The 22,118-nt window shown below is 50.1% G+C and overlaps 1 protein-coding gene across 1 annotated transcript in view; it reads left to right on the top strand.

Annotated features, from left to right (window-relative positions):
• Positions 1–9,614: 9,614 nt before the first annotated feature.
• Positions 9,615–22,118, top strand: part of CREB3L1 (cAMP responsive element binding protein 3 like 1) — a 45,489-nt gene continuing 32,985 nt past the window's right edge. The window contains 1 exon segment of the mRNA XM_086613713.1: positions 9,615–9,722. Coding sequence (XP_086469839.1) covers positions 9,615–9,722 — 108 coding nt within the window.

Below are 22,118 nucleotides of genomic sequence, written 5' to 3'. Positions count from 1 at the left end.
AACCATAATTCAGAGCTCAGTCAATGGGAGTGGTCTAAAAATAATAGGATTGAAACCAGTAAATGATGGTTTCTTAGGTTTTCCCACCTGTGTCGTTGCCAGAGGGGTGCATTTTCAGCCTGTTCCCTGCAACCATCAGAAGTCATCTAAAACTAAGCAGGCGAGGTGAGAAGCTTTCACGTTCTCAGGACTCCAGGTGCTCAGGCTTTAAGAAAACCACTAAATGCCCCAAGATGCCTGGAGAAGGAAAGATCTGGCAATGCTGTTAGCCCTGTTTACCACACAAACCAGAATCTCTCATTTCTCTGTACATCAATGGACGTTGGAGATGCAAGCGCAGTGCTGCGGGCAGTGAGTTATTGAGCACTTCAAAGAGCCTTTTCCTTAGTGCTGCTGCTTATAGGTATGTTTCATGCTTCATGTTTTGGGCTGCTGCCATACTCAGCCTCTCAATGAATCAAAAGCTGTACAGGACACGGCAGCACCAAAGGGACCATGCTTAGCATGCCAGGGAGACAGGTACTCTGGGACAGAGGATCCAGGGACTCTACTGCCTTGCCTTGCCTTGCCTTGCCAAACTTATCTACCCCCCAGTCAGCTGGAGAAACCACATCTCTCTGCATTTCTGTTTCCTTGCTGGGTATCTATCTAGTGAGCATGAGGGGTTTGCTCAGTGGGGCTTCTGGAAGGCAGCTGATAATTTTTATCTCTTTATTTTGGAGCTTGATCAGTGCGTGAAGAAGGTTGCATTACACGCTTGGCTGCAGCTGTATGAGACTTGTTGACTCAGGAAGTGCCTCTCTTCCTTTCTGCAGGTTGAAAAAGACGCACTAGGGCTTTTCAGTCTGGAAACGCCAATCAGCAAGGAGCTCTGCAAACCCCGCTTCCCAGGGCTTCCCCCAAAGCGGTTCTTGCCCAGCGAGAGGGCAGCTGGCTGGCTCAGGTGATCTCTACTGAGGCTGGGAGAGCAGCAAGGCCAGCACTGGGCTGCTCCCAAACAGTGCGTGCCCAAGTGGCATGGGCAGTGCCAGCTCCGTGCTGCCTTCCTGCTGCCAGGCCTAGCCCCATGCGGTGCTTGGGCAGGGAGAGCCGGGCAGGGGAGTTCACTACTGAGAGGGACATTTCTGCGTGTGCCTGACAGCATCTGTTGCCATGGCAATGCGTATTTGAGCCTGAGCTGAGCTGCATCTTCCCTGAAGTTGTGAATTGAGCTTAGCTTTATTTATTTAAAACCAGCCATAACGAGTGATAGAAAGAGAAGAGACACGTTACAAATCCCCTTGTGCAGGCTGTAGCCAAATGAGTCAGAGGCACTGCAGGCTTTAATCAGCCCACCTGACGTCAAACCTCTCCATCAGAGGAAAGTGCCGCCTGGAAATGTCAACATGCCCAAATGGAAAGGCCAGAAGGTAAATCTTTTCCTGTGCTCACTCACCGAGTAGGAAAGAACAATTAAAATTCAGCTAGCTCCCCAGACACATCTTAATAGCAATCTGATTGAATGCTTTTCTCCTCCCGGTCCTTTCCCCTCCCTGCCGTTAGCTGCCTGGGGACAAGGCCTCTAGGTTTAAAGGATCTTTCCAATGCAGCATCAAACTTCAGATCCTGCAAGAACAAGGTCTTACCACTGGCAGCAAAAATGGGCTCTGCAGGAAAACTCTGCCACTGAAATTTGCTCTCCCATAAACACTGAGCTGATCGTGCCATGATAGTGGTTCCCAGTTTCACATGTGTGAATGCCCGGGGGTAAGAACAGCAGCTTAGCTGGGATCTACATCACTTGCAGACAGAAAGTTGGGATGAGTAAGAAAGCAGCAGGGATGAGGCTGTGTTTGCCAGAGAAGGTGTCAGCCATCTGTGGCAGGTCAACGTCAACCCTGAGAGATGGCCCCAGCAATGGAAACGGTCCTGGGCTGTCACAGGGGAGTGTCCTACTGGGAAGAAAAACCCTTCTTCATCCTTCCTAACAGAGCTCAAACTTTGGGCTCCCATGATACAGATAAGGTGAGAAGGAGCCCCCGGCTTTGGATACAAGAAGCCTGTTCTTTAGCATCTATCCTAATTAGGTGTGCAAAGGGGAGAGGACTCAGCCAAGGACATACAGCTTTATCTGCCCTTCATGGAACATCAAGCTAGGAAGCCTAGGGAAACCATTCCTTCCCAGCCCACTGGTGTTTGCCAGGGCCGACGAAGGGACACACGCAGACATCAGGGGACATGAGCATGTGGAGAAGGAGGAAGGAAGGAATAATGTAAGATGCAAACCGCACCACTTAAAACCAGGGCACCTTTCCAGTTCTTCCAAAGTGCTCCCCACACCCAGCACTGTACAGCAGCCAACCCCGTGGGCTTCTGATCTTCCCAAATCATTTAACACTTCTCCCCCTTTTATTTTTGTCCTAAATGTAAGTGTTTTGCTTTGGTGGCTGATCCTGGCAAAGTGCCTCAGACATTACACTGGGGTTGCTTTTGCTCTAGGAGATAAGCCTGTAATGAAAGTTTCCTCCACCGTGTCTCTCTTTTCCCCTGTAGTGAAAGTCTGTAATTACCAGTGAGGGGCGAGGCAGACAGCACTGAAACAATGTCATTTGAACAGGGGTGAGACATGCCTGAATTGCTGGCTTGTGGTTTTCTCCTCGGCAGGACTGCTTGTGGATCCGGACCTTGCTTTTAACCCTTGGCAGGGCAGGGAACGCTGTCCCCCCACTCTCCTGACCAGCCTGTGTGCGCCAGATCTGCTTGGCTCCAATCGGGGCAGATCCTGTTGAAGGTAGCCAAGATGCGAGTGTCCGACTTCTCTGCCATGCTCGAGTGTCTAAGTGGCACAAACCAGCAGGGATTTGCCCCTAGTTATCATGCAGGTAACTGGGGTTTTGGAGTTGACTCCGTATGGCGCATGCAGTGTGTCAAAGCTGAGCTGTTGCAGTCTCCGTGCCCTGACTTGGCTACTCCTATTCCAGAGGCTCTTCAGCTCCCTCCTGCACCAAAGCCTTCTTCTTCCCCTCCTTGATGCAAGGTATCTTCTTGGGGTAAAATTCAATCAAATGGGGTATGCAGCTATACCCTTCATCCTTCCTGGCAAAAGGTTTGAGATGTAGGAAGTGGTTAAGAGAAATGAGGCAATGTAGCCCCCTCAGAATGACTCTGCAGGTTATTTGCAGTCCCATGAAGGCTGCCTGGGTCCCTTTTGCAAGCTGTCCTTGCAACCATGCAGGCTAGAAGCCTGTTAAAGTAAATAAATGTCAGTGCATCGGAAGCTGAGGTAGCCACCCTCTGCTGTTCTGTAGCTTCTCATTCACCTGAGCTTCCTGACAGGGAGTTATTTACAGTGTCTTAAAATGCTAACAAACTGCTGGAGGGAGATGCACTCATACTGAAGTTACTTTTCATTCAGTTAGTCGCCCTTAAAGTTGTTGGGTTGTCCAGGGGGACTGCCACCAAAAAAAAAAAAAGCAGAGTCTCTGCTCTTTCCCAGGTATAGAGCAGGGAGGGCAGAAAGTGCGTGACAAGGCGAAGAAACATTCTTAGCCCACCATGAAGAAGTGAAGGGAGTACAAGGTGATTTTTCCTGCTTTATCAATTACTTTCAAAGTGGTGAGTTTTCAAAAGATGTTCTCATCTTTTGTTATAGTACCCATTCACTATTTTGGGGCTTCACTCTCCGATGTACCTAATCTTGTTGCAGGCAGCTCAGCCATAGTCCCAGGAGACTGAAGGGGTTTCACAGAGGGACATTGCTAGGGTTGGTGTCTTGTATTCAAGGCTTTCCTTTCCCTAGGTCTCACATTCGCTGCTTCCCTGCCTGCCACTCACTCCTTGTTTGCAAGGCCGATTTAAATCTATCCGAGGGCCCTAAGTTCACCTCAGAAAGAATAATAATTGCAGCACTGAGCTCTGTGGCTTCCCTTTCATTTCCCACATAGCATTAGGGTGCTCATTGAAACCACAGCATTCATGGATCCTTGCCATATGCAAACATGCAATTAATATGCTCTTCACTTTCCCCTCTACTTCCCAAGCAAGAGGGGGAAAAAGCACAAGTCGTGGTATACGTTCCCTTAGCACACGCACGCGTGTGCATCTGCACCTCACTCGAGTGCTCCAGCACAGCTCGCACCTATCTGGACCCAGTGGTTACCGACGAAACGTGTCTGCTTGCAGGCAGACATTGAATTTGATGCAGCACCAGTTCTGGGTAGCTACAGGCAAAGCAACACGCAGAATGTTATAGGTTAATTTCAATAGTTTGGTGAGAAAATGATTCTCAACAGCCAATAACTGTAAAATTAATAGTTAAAATTTATTTAGGGCAAGCAAGCAAAACAGCGCTGGGTGCGCCGGGAGTCTCCGCTCCACCAAGACGCACACCCGCCGTGGCAGTTTTCTTGTATTTATACAAACACACTCATAGCCCCCCCCAAAAGGTCAGTCTCTCCCAGGAAATCATTTCCATAGTCCCCGCCTCAGGATGTGCCTCAGGCTCCTCCTCGACACGCCTCCTGGTGGTCATGGGCAGGGGTCTTCAGGATGAAGGCTGGAGGTCTTCCTCACGTGGGCAGGGGTCTTCAGGATGAAGGCCGGAGGTCTTCCTCACTGTGCACTTTTCACCTCTTCCCTAAAATCCCTGATTTGGCTGAGCTTGCAGAGCCAAACTGGTTCCAGCCTGGTTTGTCCTTGGGTGGGCATCTGATCGCATTACCTGTCACTATCTGAAGACAAATGTTAGTTTTTGTTAGTCCTTGTCTTTCCTTCATGGGCGAGTTTCTGTGCATCCCTTCCTCCCTGCAGAGGTGTGAGACGTGAGTCACAGCCTTGCCGGAGTCCGTCTTATCTGTTTCTTTTCTCACCAGCCTCCTCCTGGGCAGCTTGTATTTTACAGCAGGGACTAGCACTTTACAACTTCTAACATTCTACAGCAATAATCAATACAACAGTTAATGTGACGGTTAGTATTTAAACGATAATTGGTTAGTATTTAATATTTCTATATCTTAGGAACTATACTGAGAGATGGTGGTTTATTTGATTGGCAAATTCTAATATATTACTTATTACACAGAACACAACTCGTTGTCTTTGAGCTGTGGCAGCAGATATGAAGATTTCACAGGTCTTCCCCCACTTTCTCTGGTTTTAGCTAGGAGCTGAGACAGGTGTGATTTCCCAGCTGGCTCCCTCCCTGTCCCACTGCTGCTGGCTGGTGGTGGGAGCAGGTCTGCTGGGTACCTGGGGGAGACAGCACCCGGGAGGAAGGAGGAAATAGAAAGCAGCTGAAGCTGGCTGGAGGGAGAAGTGTGTGTGTGAGAGAGACTAAACCAGCCTCTGGAAGGAAATCAAAAGAGAGCCGGATTTCCCGGATGAGGTGGGGCTGTGGAGCAAAGGGCAGAGAAAGGCCCAGCATCTGCAAGTCCTTCCTCGAAAGTCACCTTTTGCTAGAAGACATTTTGCTGGATTCCTCCCCTCCTATCTTGACTTCTTTATGGGCTTTGAGTTGTTTCCACGAAAACTAAATGAAGAAAAGACAGTCTGTGTGTTGGATGCGTAACTGCTTGTGCCATGGCACGTGGCCTGACTCCTAAGGGACTGATGGGGACTGCAGTGCCTCTTCTTCAACTAGGTCAAAAGTCCCCTCACCTTGTTCTCAGTGGCACTTCAGAAGCAGAGGGGACCTGTGTTGCAGTAGTTGCTCCCTCCGTCTGTGTTCCACAAAACAGTGAGCAAAACCACCATCAAGCAATGAGTCCAGGGAAAAGCCGGAGAGAAATAAAGGCAGGACTGCTATGAAGAGCTACTGAAGGGCCAAAGTATGGAGCCTGCACGGCTCCAGAAAGCCTTCATGGCTAGGAAGATGGCTTGTGGCAAGAACGAGCTATTCCATCCATATGAACACCAAAGCTGGAAAAATAAACAGGACAGATGGTATTTTTCACCAGACTTGCAGTAAAAGCTTTGCTGTGGTGGCAGCCCTAAAAGGCCAGCCTGACCCCCAAAGCAAGCGGCTCTAACAGCGTGAATCATTCCCATGGCAGCTCTCCAGGCTGCAAATGAGGGCAAACCCCAGGCAGATGACCCTTCCTGTAACAACGGAGCCTGCATGCAGCAAACCAAAAATCACTGACATCGGCAATCCGTCCCACATTCCTCAAGAAACACTCATCCTCCATGAGTTTGTGAAACCTCCTGGCTTGGTCTGGAGAGAGGGAACCAAAAACTTCAGCTTTGCAGGCTGCAAAATGGCCTGGATTGCTGTTCATGTGTTCAAGCCCAGGGGCTGCTTGAACTGCTCCCAGGACGGAGCACAGGAGAGCGGGATCCCTTTCTTATGAGAACTGGATTGATGATTCACTTCTCAGCACTGATAAAATGAGCTTGGTCATACACATGCATTTGCAGTATCAGATGTCGTGAGGCTGGGAAGGCTTATCTGCTCCCGGTTTGAGACTTTTTCAATCTAAACCAATACTTGGTTGCTGTTTCGTCTCCTGCTGCGGTCAGATTGCAAATAAATCTAAATAGAACATTAGAGAAAATGATGCTGAAAACGGATTTGAGCGATCATGTGATTCAGCCCCTCCCTCAAGGTTGCCTCCTGATCACCCGTATCTGTGTCCCAAGAGATGGCTGCAGAACTTTGTTTTAAAGATGTTCCAGTGAGGGTGACATTTTACAACTTCCCAGGTACTCATCTGTTACAGATTGTCCCCTCCAGTGTGGCAATGAAGAGCCATTCTTCCTTTCCTATTTCCTGCAGCTCTTTGAATGCTGAAAGACTGTTGGCATGAGAGTCTTCTCTTTAGATCAAAGCAGCCCAATTCCCTCAGTCCTTCTTCAGGGTCTTCTTTTTCTCCAGTCATTCTCACCGCCCTCCAGACCCAGCCCAGTTAGACCCCATATTGCTTGAGGGGTGGCACCCCAGATGGGCACGGCATTTTGGCTAACGCCATGTTCTGCACTGGTCCTCTGCAAAGCAGAAGGGGAACTTCCCGTCATAAAGGTTTTGTACAAGGATTCCACCTTTATATCCCCACGTGGCATTTGCCTTTTTCACAGCCATGTGATGCTGCTAACACTGGTCAAGCGTTGCAAGCGCGGTAGCGGCCAGGCCTCTTGCAGCAGTGCCGCTCAGCCTGTCCTTCCCCCCTCACTGCGGGCATCCTCTGCCAGCTGCAGCAGCGCCTCTGAGGCTTTCCGAATTGCCATCACCTACTCTCACCCCATCAACACTTTCCCAGTCCTCAGGTCTCTTTTGGAGCAGAAAACTGCTCCGTTGCAGAAATATCTCTCCTTTTTGGCTCCAGAGGGTCAGCAGTGACACTCTCTGAACACAGAGGTAACGTTGCATCACCTGCAACAGACTGCACCTGAGTCCGACGTGGGCAGAATGTCTGTTTCAAAGCTCTACACAAGTGCTAGGGACAGATTCCCCATCAGAGCTCTCCAAGATGGGACAGAGCAGATTTGCAGCATGATACCAAAAAGGGAGGTTTGTTATCACCCTTCCTTGCCTACAGAGGTGCAGCAGCAATAGACAGGGGAGCTGCGGCCAGGGCAGTTATGTTCTGTACTGAAAGTATTAAACAGAAGCAGGGTCTCAGAGCGGGTGATTTCATTTTTCTCGAGCTATTCTAATCTTCCAAAGGGACTTCACAATCCCTATCTGAATGTGCCAAAGCATTTTTCCTTCAGAGCGCAGCCAAACAAGGGAGGTTTACTTTGCTTGACCTTTTCTGATGACACTGCCACCCATGCTGTGCAAACAGTCGCTGGAGCCGACACCATCTCAGCTTCCTCGGACTGGCGCTGAAGATAAATACAGCGTGTGTCCTGAGAAGAGGCTTCCTTGTGTTAACTTGGGTGAGGCACTGAACCGGAAACTCTTGGTTTCATTGGAGAGTCTTCACAGTTGGGGAAACGATATCCATGCGTGGTTAGTGGTGGGAGGTGGAAGCTGCCCCTGTTGTGGCTCTGCCTGTGCTCTGTGACCCTGGCCTATCATCCCATGGCTATCGCAGGGTTGGGACCTTCTGCCCCTCGCAGCTGAGAGCCCCACTGACGGGGATGTTAAAGGAAAGACGTTTTTCCCCTTGCTTGGAGATAAAGGTTTGCTTCTTGCTGAAAGGGTCTGGACATATTTCTTCTCCCCATCTTACAGTTGTAAAGTTTCTGTACTCCCTCCTTTAAACCTACTAGCACCCACGTTTACAAAGAGGTTTCTTTACCATTAAGGAAGGAGGAACAGCGTCATGTTCTCAGCACAACTCTGTCCTGGCTGAATTTATGTCTCTGAGCCTTTTACCCAAAGGCTCTTTACACTTGACTGAAATGTAAGGTAAAAGTAAATGTAACTGAAAGAGCCCATTGTGTGTGCAAGTATAAAGGCTTTTGTGTGCAGGAGGTAGCATGCGGCTGCTCGTGCAACACGTAGCCAAGGAGCGCCTGGGGTTGTGTTGTTAGCGCTGAGACCCGCGGGGCGTGGGGAGCAAGAGCCTGTGATGGCCGGATGGGTGGAAACACAATGTTTGCTCCAAACACAGGCTCCAGCCTGCCTCAAATCTGCACTTCCCCACTATGACCCTCACCCATTGGTGACTTTCAGCCAGGTTCCTTCCAGGAGAGATACACCGCTGTCTTTCTTTTTCTTCGTATGTCTGTGACCAAGAAAGCCACTGCCAGGAGCTGGGACTCCAGTCCGTTCCCTGCGGAGCCATGAAAGCAGGGATAGTAATAAAACATCAGGGCTTCTTCAACAGGATTATTATAAGTGGTTTTCCTGAGTGTTGGTTGGAGCAAGGATCAGAGAGGACAGGGATCCATAATCCTATTTATCTGAAGCCATATAATCTTCCTGAAGCTCTTTAATGGTGCCCAACTCTTTAATTACAGAGCAGCCACATGGGCTGCTGCAGCCAGGCCTACCTGCAAGCCCGTGGTGGAGAGCAGGGGCAGGGAGATCTCTGCCGGCTTGCGGCTCTGCTTCGGGAACTGACCCCTCACAAGACCCATCTTTTCCCGGCTCTGCTCCCCAAGGGACGCAGAGGGGCCACCAGAGACTGCCACCGCCTTTCTACCGGCAGGGACGGCTCTGGGGCTGCTGAAGGGAGGGTCTGCTCAGTTCAACAGACCGAAATCGCTCTGCCGGGGATCTGCATCACCCTCGGACCCTCTCCGCAGCCCCGGGAGGAGCGCGGCAGCCCCGGGCAGGCAGCCGGCGCTCGCCCCGTGCCGTGCGTGAGAGGACAGACAAGGAGAGAGGGGGAAGCCTCAGCGGTGCGGGGGGCTGCCCGGGAGACGGGTGCGCTGCCCCTCGCCGCCGCCGCGCTGCCTTAAGGGGGTGTCGGCGAGGGAAGTCCCGCCCCGCCGGCTCCCGGTGCGCGAGCGGGGGCGTGCCGCGGCCGGCGGCGGCGCCGCCTGCCCGGCCCCTCGGCAGCGGGGCACTGACAGCTGCCCCGAGCGGGCACCCGGCGCGGCGCTCCCGTCCCCGGCAGGCGGGCGCTCCCCGCCGCGGCCCCGCTGCCCCATGGACCGCCGCCGCCGGGGGGCGGGCGGGAGCGTGCCGCCGCAGTGAGCCCGGCCGGCGGAGCGCGGGGGGCGGCCGAGCCCCCGCCGCGGGCACCATGGACAGTATCCTGGAGCCCTTCCCCGCCGAGCGGCTCTTCCCCGCCGCCGGCACCGGCTTCCTCGACCTCGTCGACTTCAGCGAGGCGGACTTCCTCAGCAATGTGGTAAGGGACCGCCGGCAGCACCCCCCTCCTCCCCGGCAGCGGGGTGTCGCAGCCCCGGCAGCGGGGGCGGGACGCGCCGGCGGGCTCGCCGCGGCCCTGGGGCTGCGTGTGCCAGGGTCCTGCTCCTGAGAGCGGGGTGCCCCGGGAGTGCAGGTACCCTCGCCGCACACGGGCAGCGCCCCCCGGGACCGGCGCCGCCGCCCGCAGGCGTCCTGCCGCGGGCACCCCCAGGAGACCCCGCTGGGGAATCACAGGTCTTTTCTTCAAATGCGCTTTTTTGAGACTGACGGCTGGGGGAGAAGAATGGGGTCCCAGGCGGCGAGTGCACAACCTGTCGCGGCTCCGCTCAGGCAGCACCGGAGGCACATCGGGAGACCTTTGGGCTGGTGCCTCCGCTCTCGTTTGCTTGTAACTTTCCCCCAGAGTGGCATTTGGGAGGTGAAGCATCTGCCGCTTGGCGTTAAGGCTGGGCTGATTTACTTTGGAGAGAAGGGTGAGGAGGAAGAGTGACTTGTGAGGAAAATGTGTTGCCAGTCCCAAGAAACCAAAGGGGCATTGTTCACCTCGAGGGAAACTGCCCAGCCTCTCTGAGGAGCCATGCGAGTGCCCGGTCCAGCAGCTCCCTGAGCAGCGCGCACAGGCTCTTTGCTGTCCTGCCCGAGCTTTCTGTGGGAGTTTACGCTGCGAACGCTGCAGCCCCTCTGCCAGGGAGGATCCAGCCCTGAGGCAGAAGGGGAAAAGGACCCACTCCAGAGGTGGTTTGGGGCATCATCTGACGCTGGGCAGCAGGGCACTGCTTGCACTCGAGGCTCTGCCGGTCATGGGACAGTGTGCCTGCCCGGACAGAGACATTTTTAGCCATGGCTTTTTACTCCCCTGTCGCAATACCGGCACCTCTCACGTTCCCAGTGTAGCACTGTGAGCATTTCTGAGGACTACTCTTACAGCGGGAGCAGGGCAGATGCCAGCACCACGACACAGAAGGGGGGGACAGGAGGAGGAGGGCCACAGCCATTAAACACCCAATGAATCCACTTCTACTTTGCTGTGCAGAGATAACTAAAGACTTTTATGCTGTCTCCCTTGTGGATGAGACAGTAGAGATGCAGAATTTGCATGAGTGTTAAGTGCACCATACTTGTGTGTGGAGACACACTGGTCTGGGAAGATATTATGCAGGCAGCCTCATCTTGCAAAAATCTCACCAGCTCCTGATTTCCAAGATACAACCATGCCTCAAGGACTGACTCTGGTTGGGCTCTACGGGAGGCAGCAGAGTCCCGCTGTGCTTATGCAGACCTTCCATTGGCACATCACCCCGAGACTGAACGCTCACTTGCACTGTGAGGCCTTGCCTGCTTGTATCGGAGACCTGTCGTTAGGAGTCTTGTGCTTTCCCTAATTCCATATACGTCCAGCACAGATGAAACTGTGCTGATACCAAAAGCTTTATGCCAGGACCGTTTACTCCCTTACCGAAGTGAAAATAGTATGTATTGGCACCAGCCCTTTTACCTAGGTGTAACATGGGCTGCAGTCAGAAGTCATTACTTACCAATATAGGTGGTACCTCTATACAGCTTAAATACAATTCCTGCCTGCAAGCAGACCGTGTGAAAAAGCAGCTTTTGTGTAAGAGTGCCATCTGGTGCCACCTGCCAGGACAGTGTGTTTAAAGTGTGCAGTGGCCATGTGCAGGCTGTCTCAGTTCTGCCTCATTTAAATGGCCTTTTTGCTTGGAAAGCTGCTTCTCAAAGTAGCCGACCCTTGCCTTCACATTCGCTAGGTTATGGTAACTCAGGCATCGTTGTCCTCAGCTTACAAACAGAAAAAGAGATGCTTTTGTCGATTTTTTCCCAACTGCCAGCAGCACAAACTTCCGCTGGAGTGCGAGAATCAAGCTGATACCTTCTCTTTCTGCACATGACAAACATAAGAGATTATGTAGCCACTTCTCGCCTACCAAATCTGTTGGTGATACAAGAGCCAGAACGTAATACATCCCCTCTTTGTTCTCACTCTGCATGACAATATGAGGGGAGAATACACTTACATTTTCTTACTAAATCCAGTAAATCTCCTGGGATCTTGAGATGTGTTGAGAAGTTCTTTTTTACATAGAACTGTGCAAAGCATCACCGTGCACAATAGCTCGCAAAGTTGCCAGTGCCTTTGCTTCAAAGATGGGCAAACTTTTCCAGATATTGTTCAGCAAGCATTTTTTTAGAGCAGGCTAGGAATTTTGGCCATAAAATGCCAGTATGAAACTTTTTCTGAGGATGATTTCTGTTCAGAAAGGAAGCAGAAAGAAAAGATAGATGAACCTTACTGCAGAGGCTGTGCTCTTTTTGGGGCAAGAATTATGTGCCTCTAAACTACTCTCCTATCCTGAATCTTTGCACTCCTGATGAGTCATCTTGGTCTTTAAAAAATTATTCCTTCTATTGTTCATTTAAAGTTGTGACAAAGAAGTAATGAGGGAACATCTGTAGATGCATCTTCAAAAAGGTCTGTGTGCTTGAAACAGAAAAAAAAATAACAATTTGAATAAGTGTGGGGATGCCATTCAGAAGGACCTAGACATGGGAGGACTGGGTCACCAGAAACCTCATGAAATTCAGCAAGGCCAAATACCATGTCCTGCCCCTGGGATGGGTAGACTGACCTCCCAGGGCTCATGGAGCAGTGCTGTGTCCCAGTAGCAAAGGCAGCTAGCAGCTAGCAACAGGAGGGCGGCGGTAGATAAACAGAGGGATGTTATTATCTCCCTTCTCTTGACAATCATAAAACTGCATCTGAAATACAGTGTCCAGTTTTAGACTGCCTTGTACCAGAACAATGTCGATAAATCTGAGTGCCTGGAGGGGATGGTCACCAAGACAGTTTGGGGCTGGAGCACTTCTCCTGTGAGGAGAGGCTGAGGGAGCTGGGCTTGCTCAGCTGGAGGAGAGGCAGCTCCAGCGGGACCTAGCAGCAGCCTGCACTGGTGAGAAAGCTACTGAGAAGATGGAGCCAGGCTCTTTACATAAGTGCATGGCAAGAGGATGAGAATTCACCAATTGGAACGGGGAAGGTTTAGACTGGTTATAAGGAAACAATTTCTCACTGTGGCAACCATTAAGAGTGGATGAGGCTGCCAAGAGACACTGTGGAAGCTCCTTCCTTGGAGGTTTCTGAGACCTATCTGTACAAAGCCCTGAGCAACCTGTTCTGCATTTAGTGTTGGCCCTCTGAGCAGGAAGTGGGATTAGAGACCTCCTGAGCTCCCTCTTAACCTGCATGAGGCTGTGATAAATGATGAGGGTTTTTTTCTTAGAAAATCGTAAGGAGAGTGATGTCTGCTTGGTACTTGCAGGAGAAATCTCCAAGGAACACAAAATGGTTCTTTTTACTTCGCTTGTTAGCTTCTGCTAACAAGACTTACATATGATGACTACTAACAACATTATCAGTCTCCTTTTGCTCAGGAGGCCACCTACTGCCCTTGAACTTAGGCAACTTTGCTCATCTTTTCTGCCAGAAGGACCCACCATAAATGAGGCTAATCCTTCATGCAGTCTCTGCTTATTGATTTCACCCGTCTGTATCCTGCTCAGTCCAGCATTTATGGTCGTTTGTGCGAGCACCCATCTATTCACTATAGTCTATTACAACTGCACTCCCAGAGCTCTTACTTTCTCTCTCAGCTCTTATCAGTTCTGTAAAACTCTTCAAAAGCCTTATCTTTTAAGTCAGATTCACCACTGTGCTTCACTGTGATTGTGACACTCTGGTGTCAGAATGAAGCCAGAATAAACCAGCAAACAGGATGCATGGGTTTCTTTTTAACCCGGTACCCTAGTGGGTCTGTTTCTTCCCTATTTTTCTGTATTTTATAGTATGAAAAAATACCTCCAAAGATGACTTTGAATGTTCATGTAAACACAGCTCCATTTTGACTCTATGCTTTTCAAACCATTTTCCGTATCTCCTTCAAAAAGGAGACATCAAGGCAAGAAAATAGCCTACATACTAGTCAAGGTCTCCACTGTTAGAAGTTGCAAAATGGCTATTCAGGCTGTCTCAGTAGTGCTAACCCAGCTCCTTTGGGGAATGCATGGTAACACGCTTTTTCACTGCATGATCCTATATGCCTGGGCAATGTGACAAGCGGCATCTTCTGGAGCCTACTGGGAGCCCGCAGAACTTGTCCCTGTGGGTTTCTCCTTGAGTGCAAACTAAGTTTTGTTCCTACCGTGTGCTCTTTCCTATAATATTGTCCTGGCCTGCAGAAAGGAGGAAAGTAGCAGGACTGTATGTAGTGAGCAGGCTGAGAGCAGTGCTGGTGTCACTCCTAAGGGGAGCTTTCACCGAAGATGAAGAGAGGCTATTCACCATGGGTGACCATCGCTCTTGCAAGAAGCCTGTACACGCTTCTATTCCTCTTATGCCTACTACAGGGACATAAACAGCATTTAAGTGGTGCTTAGGTCTTGTACTGACCTTTGGTCTGAGTGAGTTTCATGATGTGTAAGCTCCCTCCCACCATCTCCACACGCAGTGAGGATGAAGAGCTCAGACAGATTTGGTCATCCACTTCTCATCCCTTCCAACTGCCAGAGAGGAGAGCTCTGCTGTAATGGGAGGCTGAGTTTCTGGGACTGATGGTAGTCTCTTGTGAGGACACACACAGAAAGCATTTTGGCTCTCTATCCCCATGCCTGGTAAAATCTGGTCGGTTACACATCCCTGGTTAGTCAGCCAAGTAGTGGGCAAGGCAAGATTTTTTTCTTTAAATTTTACTTGGAACTTGTCAGTCAGAGATTCCTGTGGGATCTGGAGCACAGATACAAAGAGACCTGGTGGGGCCATCAGACCTGGCCTGATGGAAATGAATCCTAAAATGATAGTTTCTAGATTTTCCTATTTCATTAGTCTCTTTGGATCCATCTTGTGGTTCCTCCACTTCATGTCCATGCTGCTCCTTATTGTCTCATAGTGGGACTTACAACTGCAGAAGTGCTAGCAGCAGGATGAAACCAGAGCTGAACACAGCAGTTCATGGGTCTCTGAGCCTATGGCGTCAACCAGGAAACATATTTCCATTTTGGTAATGAAGAGGGAGAGAGAGCTGAACTTCCTCTGGAAGACTCTAGGTCAGTACTTTCTCCACAGAGACTGGGGATCATTAGTGTGTCCCTCCTATCTGCCAAGAAACTGATAAACATTTAGGATACTCTTCCTAAATAAAAGCGTTCATCTGTTGGACAACTGCCTACATGTGCTGGGGATCCAGGTGCCTAAACGTTTGTCTCGGCCAAAGTGGGAGAACCCTCTAACTGCGCTGGTACGCCAGAGCGAGGGGACAGGAGTGTAGGAAGGCATGTGTCCAAAACAGAGTTAAACAGTGGAGGAAGAGCTATCATCTTGGTGGGAAGCAGCAGGAAGGACTTCTGTGAAGTGCTTGCAGAGTAAACAAAGGGAGGGCTTGGCAGGGGGTGGAAGCACATCTGTGCACACAGTCCACTCCCACTGAGGGAGGGTGTCAGCAGCACCAGCTGGGAGATGCTGGAGTCATGTATAGCTCAGGCCATATCTGCCAGGTGATCCCCATCCCCTCTGGCATAAGGCAGTCATTCAATGCCACCACTGCTTTCAGAGACAAGAAAACCTAGGGATCTCATCTGTACAGACCAGGCTGTAGAAAGCCTCTGAGACTGTTCCATTGGTCCTCCTTCTGGTACCAGTACAAGTGCCTAAGCATGGTGTCTGGAGGGCTGAATCCCAAGACAAGTGTTGGGTTCATCAATGCAAAGTGCCGTCTGCTGCCCCGGAGCCTATCTGGTGCTGCACTGGTCCCATTCCATGCTGCTCTCATCTGGCATTGGTCTCCTCCAGTGCTGCACTGGTCCCATCTGGCACTGCGCTGGTCTCGCTGAAGCCTGGAATGGAGCTGTCTCAGGTAGAGAGGGGAATTCGGAAAGAAGAGCATTTTCTGAAGCAGCCCCTTAAAGGGAAATTTTAGAAGTAGGGACTTCATAGCCACAGATGCAGCCCTGCTACTCAAAATGTGGCCAGACAGACACTCCTGCAAGGTACTCCTGTGTTCCCTCTGAGAACGATCTACTCCTGGGCTCACTCCTTTTTTTTCTCAGCACTTCCCTGTGGGTTTTCAGACGTAATATTTAATTAGCATTTAGTATGTTACTTATTTACTACTTTAAAAATTCTCAGAGTTGAAGGAAGCGAATGAAAACACTTCAGTGTCTGGAATTGTCGCTGTGATGGCCACGTGGCAGGTCCTCTTCTTATAGCCACAGGTAGGATTGTGCTCAATACGAAGATTTTATTCTCAAGACTGACTTGTACCAGTGCTTTTTAAGGAAGGGATGAGTCAAACCTCTAAAGCCTGTGTGTCCTTGTCCTGTTGTGGACAGTCCACTGCAGGAAACCAAATGGGACACAAAAGCCAGTTGGTGACTGTCCTTGTTGGAGAGTTACAAGGGAACATACAGGGCACCAGGGCTCAAGTGGACCATTACGGCTGAACTAAGAAATGGCCAAGAGCTATTTCTTAGCCTGATTTGGCTGGGAGATTTCCCAGGGAAATTCCAGATCTGTGCTGCAAGGTCAGGTGCAGTCACCAATGCTTCACAGGCAACCTTGTGGCCAGCATTGTTCTTCTTCAGGAGAAGTGTCTGTTGGAGGAGCCAAGCATGTTAGTCATCACTTCCAGGCTAATCAGTCCTGGGATTATTACATCCTACCAATCCTGGTTTTCTGCTGGAGACTGTATTTCTCTTCCTTTGCACATCTGAACTGCTGGGACTTCCTGTCTCCACATGGAGACGAGAAGTGGAACCAAAGCCATGTTTTTCAACTGACCCCCATGCTAGCACTGCAGGTCCTGCTGCAGCTGGTGACTCTGAGCGTGCAACTTTAATGTAGTTTGGTATTCTCTGGCTGAAATCATCAATTCAGCCTGGCAATAGGACAGGGTGGGTGCTTGCATGGAGTCCTTTTCTTACTCTTTCCTGTCTTTGGAGCTCAACGTGTGTTGTGAGTTCTTAGGCGTTTTCTTGGGTTGGTGCCTACATGTTTTGCATTGTCCTTCAGAGCAGAAATAGCTGAAAGTGTGTGAGGTGCTGAGGGCATGCCCAGAACAGCAGGGACTGCAGGTAGTGTGCTGAAAGGCAAGCTGTGTCTTCCTACCCAGTTGCTCCCCACATGTCTGCCATGCAGTGTTTACACCAGTCTAACTTATTCCCAGCTGCTCAAGAAAACAGATTATTTTGCTTCTGCTTTCCTCCAGGGTCACATCATGTAAGTTTTTCCTTTCCTATAGTCTCCTGAGTCGACCTGAACACCCCAGCCTTCCCCTCTCACCCATCCCTTTCTGACTTCTTTACCACCTTCTCTCTCTTCTCTTCTCTTTTCTCTTTCTCTTCTCTTCTTCTCTTCTCTTCTCTTCTCTTCTCTTCTCTTCTCTTCTCTTCTTCTTCTCTTTCTTCTCTCTCTCTCTCTTCTCTTCTTTTCTCTTCTCTTTCTTTCTCTTCTCTTCTCTTCTCTTCTCTTCTCTTCTCTTCTCTTCTTCTTTCTTTCTTTGCATCTCTCCTTTTATTTTCTTAAATCTCTCCAGGGCTGTCTTCCCTTGAAATCATGTGGAGCTGCTTTGGTCTGGTCACTGTCCAAGTGATAGATCTTGACACGTTGTTCTGCCAGAACAAGGTCTCATGAAGTTTGGAACTGCAGATATCCACATACTCTTTCACTCCTTTCTTTCTCTTCCTATTTTATCTTCTCACTTTCTAAGATTGCAGAAATCCCTCGTACAGGCTGGAAGCAATGTGCACGGCTATTCTCCCTGAAACTAGTATGTAATTTAAACCAGTGCTGGGGTAATTAGTACCATCTTTAGGGCTCAAAGGTGATGCTTTATGTGAGGTTCATTATGATCGCTGTCCAGCCTGTTCCAGAGGAAACTCACCCTTGACTACCTCAGCAAAGTTGCTTTTGGCTTCTTTACACTGTGACTTTGTCTTGATTAGGAAAAATGTTCATTCAGGTCAGTCTGGCTGACCCGATTAGCAAAGCCTGCTCAAAACACAGTTAACATTTTTCCTAGAATAGATGCAACGTAACGCGTTCAGCTCAGTGATCTGTGTCAGGAGTTCCCCTGCAACAAAATGTCAGGGCTCCCTTGGGAGGAACCTGGCAGCCAAGGCTGGAGGAGAAATACAGCTTGGGCCTGACACCAAGCATGTTACACAGAAGGAAGCTAGATAGAACATTGGTTTTGGACACTGGAATTGTCAGCATCTCTCCTGCAGGTGAGTTTCCTTAGACTGATGCCCAAAGAACTCTTCACCAGTGTCATAGGAACACTGGCTGCTCCTTCTGATGCCATGGCATGTGCAGGTGGGAGTACTGCAGCTCAAGAACAACACTTCTCTGCTGGCCAAGGCACAGGGGATCTACCTTGCAAATCTGCTCCTGGCTCTGCAGTATTTGCAGCCCCTGCTCTCCTGGGAGAAGAGCTTTTCCCTCCAGAAAGGGTAGCTGAGGTGGAGGGAGACCAGGATGAAGAAGAGGACTCAGGTCCAGAACCTTTATAGTTAATTGTTGCATGTCAGAGCAGCTTGATGTTAAATGAGTCCCATAAATCCATGACAGTTGAGGGAAGGAGCTGGGCAGGTGCTTTTGGCTGAGCTCACTGCTGCCCTGGGGGGGAGGGACTGCAAACCAGGCAGCTCGAGAAGGAGGAAACCAGCTCTGACATTTGTAAAGACTGTTGATGGAAGGCTTCTTTCAAAGCCTTTTCAGTCTCTCAATCTGCCCAGAGAGTGCTGGAAATCTGGTTCTTCTTTCCAAGCAAATGCGGCAGACTCTGAGAGTTGATGAGGTGCTGCTGAGCCACAAATATTGAATTGCCAACTAAATGATGTTGGGTTTGTTTCTGTTGTGTTTTTTTTTCTCCTTATAGACAGTGGTGCAGTGAGGTTGTCAGGAATGAGAGAACTGTATCTTAGTCCCAGCTCTGCCGGTTACTTATCGTGTGATCTTCAGGGTGTCACTTGTAGCGATACTGTCTATAAAGTCCACATCCTTATTCTTACTGGTATGGGCAGTGCCATCAATGGCTGAAGCAGATTAATGAAAAGTTGGACTGGGGTGGGGTTTTGTTAGTAGATACCTGCCAGGAAAGGTCCATAGGAGGTATTACTTTGCTTCCCCATTTAGAGTCTCTTTGAATTATTTTGCAGCTATAGATGATATTTGCAAAGTTTTCCTTTTGGAAGTCCATCCTCCACTGATGTCCCAGCTGTCTTTTGCCCCTCTCCTGTTCATTACACCTGGGGACTGCTCATGTCTAATTCTGACCTCAGATACTTTAAGCTAATCCAGAGTAATCTTTCTCTGTCAGTCTGAATGACTGTGTTGGTCAGCATCAGGATTTAAACTGAAGTACTTGGCCCATGCTGTTGCTGGCCTGGCCTCTTTGGGCCTTTCTGAAAACCAAACAATTTGTGCTTTATAAATCCAGTGAATGAGCTGTACTCATACCTCATCCTCCACTGCACAACCAGATCCTGGCTCAGTCGCAAAACCCAACTTCTCCCTGGGTTTGGCACAACTTGCTGAGAGCACCCCGTTATGTTTCTGCCTGAAATTGCTGCATGGTCAGGGCTGTGCTGAGTTCCCAGGCTCCCAAAGTATGTCTCATCTGATTTGTATCTGAGAAGAAGGTAAGAAGCTGAAAGAACCAATGCGCCAGGGCTTTGTCAGTCCCCTAGTAGGGCATTCAGACCCATGGGTGTTACTCCTGCTGCTCAGCACATGGTTTGGTGCTTTCTCTTTGGAGGTGACTTTTCCCCACAGTAAGTCTGCTTGACCTGTTGTAAAGTTAGAATCACCATCGTCTACTGGGAAGAGCGATGCAAAGTTTGCTTTCCCATTCTCTGACACCTCTCCTGCACTTCAGGATTTGTCAAATATAGTTGGCAGCAGTCCACCAGCTGGATTAGCATTAAATAATGAGCAAATGGCCTGCAGTGTTTTTTCAGACCCAGCAAAGCACACACCTTTCGTTCTTTTCTTACATGTCTTCAAGTCCTGTTTTTATCAGACTCAGAGAATGCTGAGCTCTGGTCAATGCTGGAGACAGAACAGAGGGTGCTGCACTCTTTTCTTTGTCGCTCAGTAGTTGCAGAGTGGTAGCCAGAGGCTGCTAACTGAGAGAGCAAAACTGTTTTCTCCCTGCCCCCATAACTGCAGCCATAGCAAGCCGTTAGTGGCAGCTGTAAGCAGCTGGGGTGAGCTGCAGCAGGGCGGGAGCAATGCTCATTTCTTAATTTTCCTGCCTGCTTCAGGCTCCAGGGGAGCTGCCCAGGCAACCTCCTCCTTTGTAGCCAGGGGCTGAAGTTCCAGGTGAGATGAAGGCACACATTACTATGTCAACCCCAGGAGCTATGCAGTGTGGTGAGGTCACCCAGCAGCCTCGATATCTATGTGTAAGTGTCAGAGACCCAAGTCCAACCAGTGCCCTGTCCACTGGTCTCAGATGCCTTTCTGATACTCGATGAAATTGTGGTTATGTAGAGTCGCCAGAGGATTTATTTATTTATTCTGGGAAAAGGAATAGGAAGAGGCCAGAAGGGATGGAGAATAGGAAAGAAAGAGGGAAGAAAAGCAAAGACAAGAAAGAGGTAGCTATGCAGTTAGCATTCCTGAGCCATCTGGACCTGTTGGCATGGCCCCAGCTGGACGGGCTCACAGGTTTATCCACAGCTGATGTATCACCATCATCCAGCGTTTGATTTTCTCCTTGCACTGGATGCCTCATATCTGGTGCATGTCTGGAGCGGGCATTTTGATTTCCTGTTGCTATTTGTGGACTTTTCCTGGCCAATCCTCAAGAGCAGCTCAGGCGGTTTGCATTCCTCAAGCTGAAGAAGCAATGCCACCCCGCCAGTGTGGAGCAGACGCCAGCCGTGGCAAGCCTGCCAGCCAGGGAGCAGCAGCCCTGCACGGACGACCAGCTGTGGTTTGCACCATGCCACGGCTGGAGACAGGGTGACTTCTCTGCCTCGTGCCTGGGCCAGTAGCTGGGCTAGGAATCAGCTCAGCCTTCAACACCAGCATAGGGAGGGCTGGTGAGAGTCCCCTTCCCAGCCACTCGTGGGGCTTTGGGTCTTGCGGCAGAATGAGGAGAAGGAGAATTTTATTTTGCCCAAGATCTCTTTCTCGCTTTGGTAGATGTGAGTACAAAGTAACTGATGATCTCAGTCCCTCTCCCTTGCTAATGCCAGTACTGGGGAGCACTGGGGCTCTCGGCTACCCTGTGAAGGGCTGGGCTTCCCAGCACGTGGGAAGGGGTGCCTGGGGAGGACGTGGCCAATGCTGCCAAGTGTCCCTCCCTTGTGAGGGGAAGGCCTGTGATCTCCTTTCCTCCATCACTCAGTGCCATTTGCAGGAGGCAGTGCAGTCTAATGGGAAGGATTCAGACTCGCGTATCCTCCGTGGTCTGTGGGAAACAGCCATGCCTCACTGAGACCAGCTATTTCTTTTTTCTTGAGTCCTTCCCAGCACATGAAATGAATAGGGTTTGCACATCCACCTCCATAAAAGCACACTGTTTAAATGTCTTTAAGTCACAGGAGCCACACAGGCGCAAAGCGGTCTTCTTCACTATATATTCAATATGTGGAGGGGTGAAGAGTAGAGCCATAGGTCCCCTCCTGCCTTCAGAAACAGAGCAACTCCCACTCTCCTGCATGGCCAGAAAGGTCTGAGATGCCCAGAGGACAAATATGGGATTTCTCTACAGTGTACCATTGCTGCAAGCAAACCTCAATCCCAGCGATAAGAGGAGCCTTCTTCAGAGTATGCTGTTCTTTGCTCTGAGTCAAGAGATGTGGGTAGCTGTGTGATGAGCCATTAGGCAACGGTTTGACATGAGCACACAGTACTCCCTCCCTCATGATGCCTCATCCTGCCTACATGCTTCGCTTAGCTTTGTCTCCTCCAGGGCCTTGGGAACAAGGAAGTTGAGCGCAGTGACCCCCAAGGAGCAAAACTTTTTTTGGCGGAGAATCCTATTGACTGGTTCAGAAGTTGTCATGGTTGCTCCTGGAGGGAGCAGGACTCTGCTTTCATAATACTCCAGGGATGGACTGTCCACCAGGGATGGACTCACTGGAACCACAGAGCTGAGCTTTTCCACCCGACTCAGCTCTGCTGAGCGAGAGAGTAGCTGAGGAAAACGATGGCCTCTTTATAAACCAACTGGCAAAACTCTTGCATCTCTCCTGGGAGGGCCAGGGATTCTGAGTCACTTCTTAAGTGGGTTGCAGCCAAGGTAGTCTTACCCAAGACATTAAGAGAGAGAGGAGAGATCCACCCAGGAGTGCCAGCAGA

This window comes from Tauraco erythrolophus, chromosome 6 (assembly GCF_009769465.1).
Source record: "Tauraco erythrolophus isolate bTauEry1 chromosome 6, bTauEry1.pri, whole genome shotgun sequence".
Classification (NCBI taxonomy): Eukaryota; Metazoa; Chordata; class Aves; order Musophagiformes; family Musophagidae; genus Tauraco; species Tauraco erythrolophus.
The sequence above is the reverse complement of the archived record's forward strand: the minus strand, read 5'-3'. Positions and strand labels throughout refer to the sequence as shown.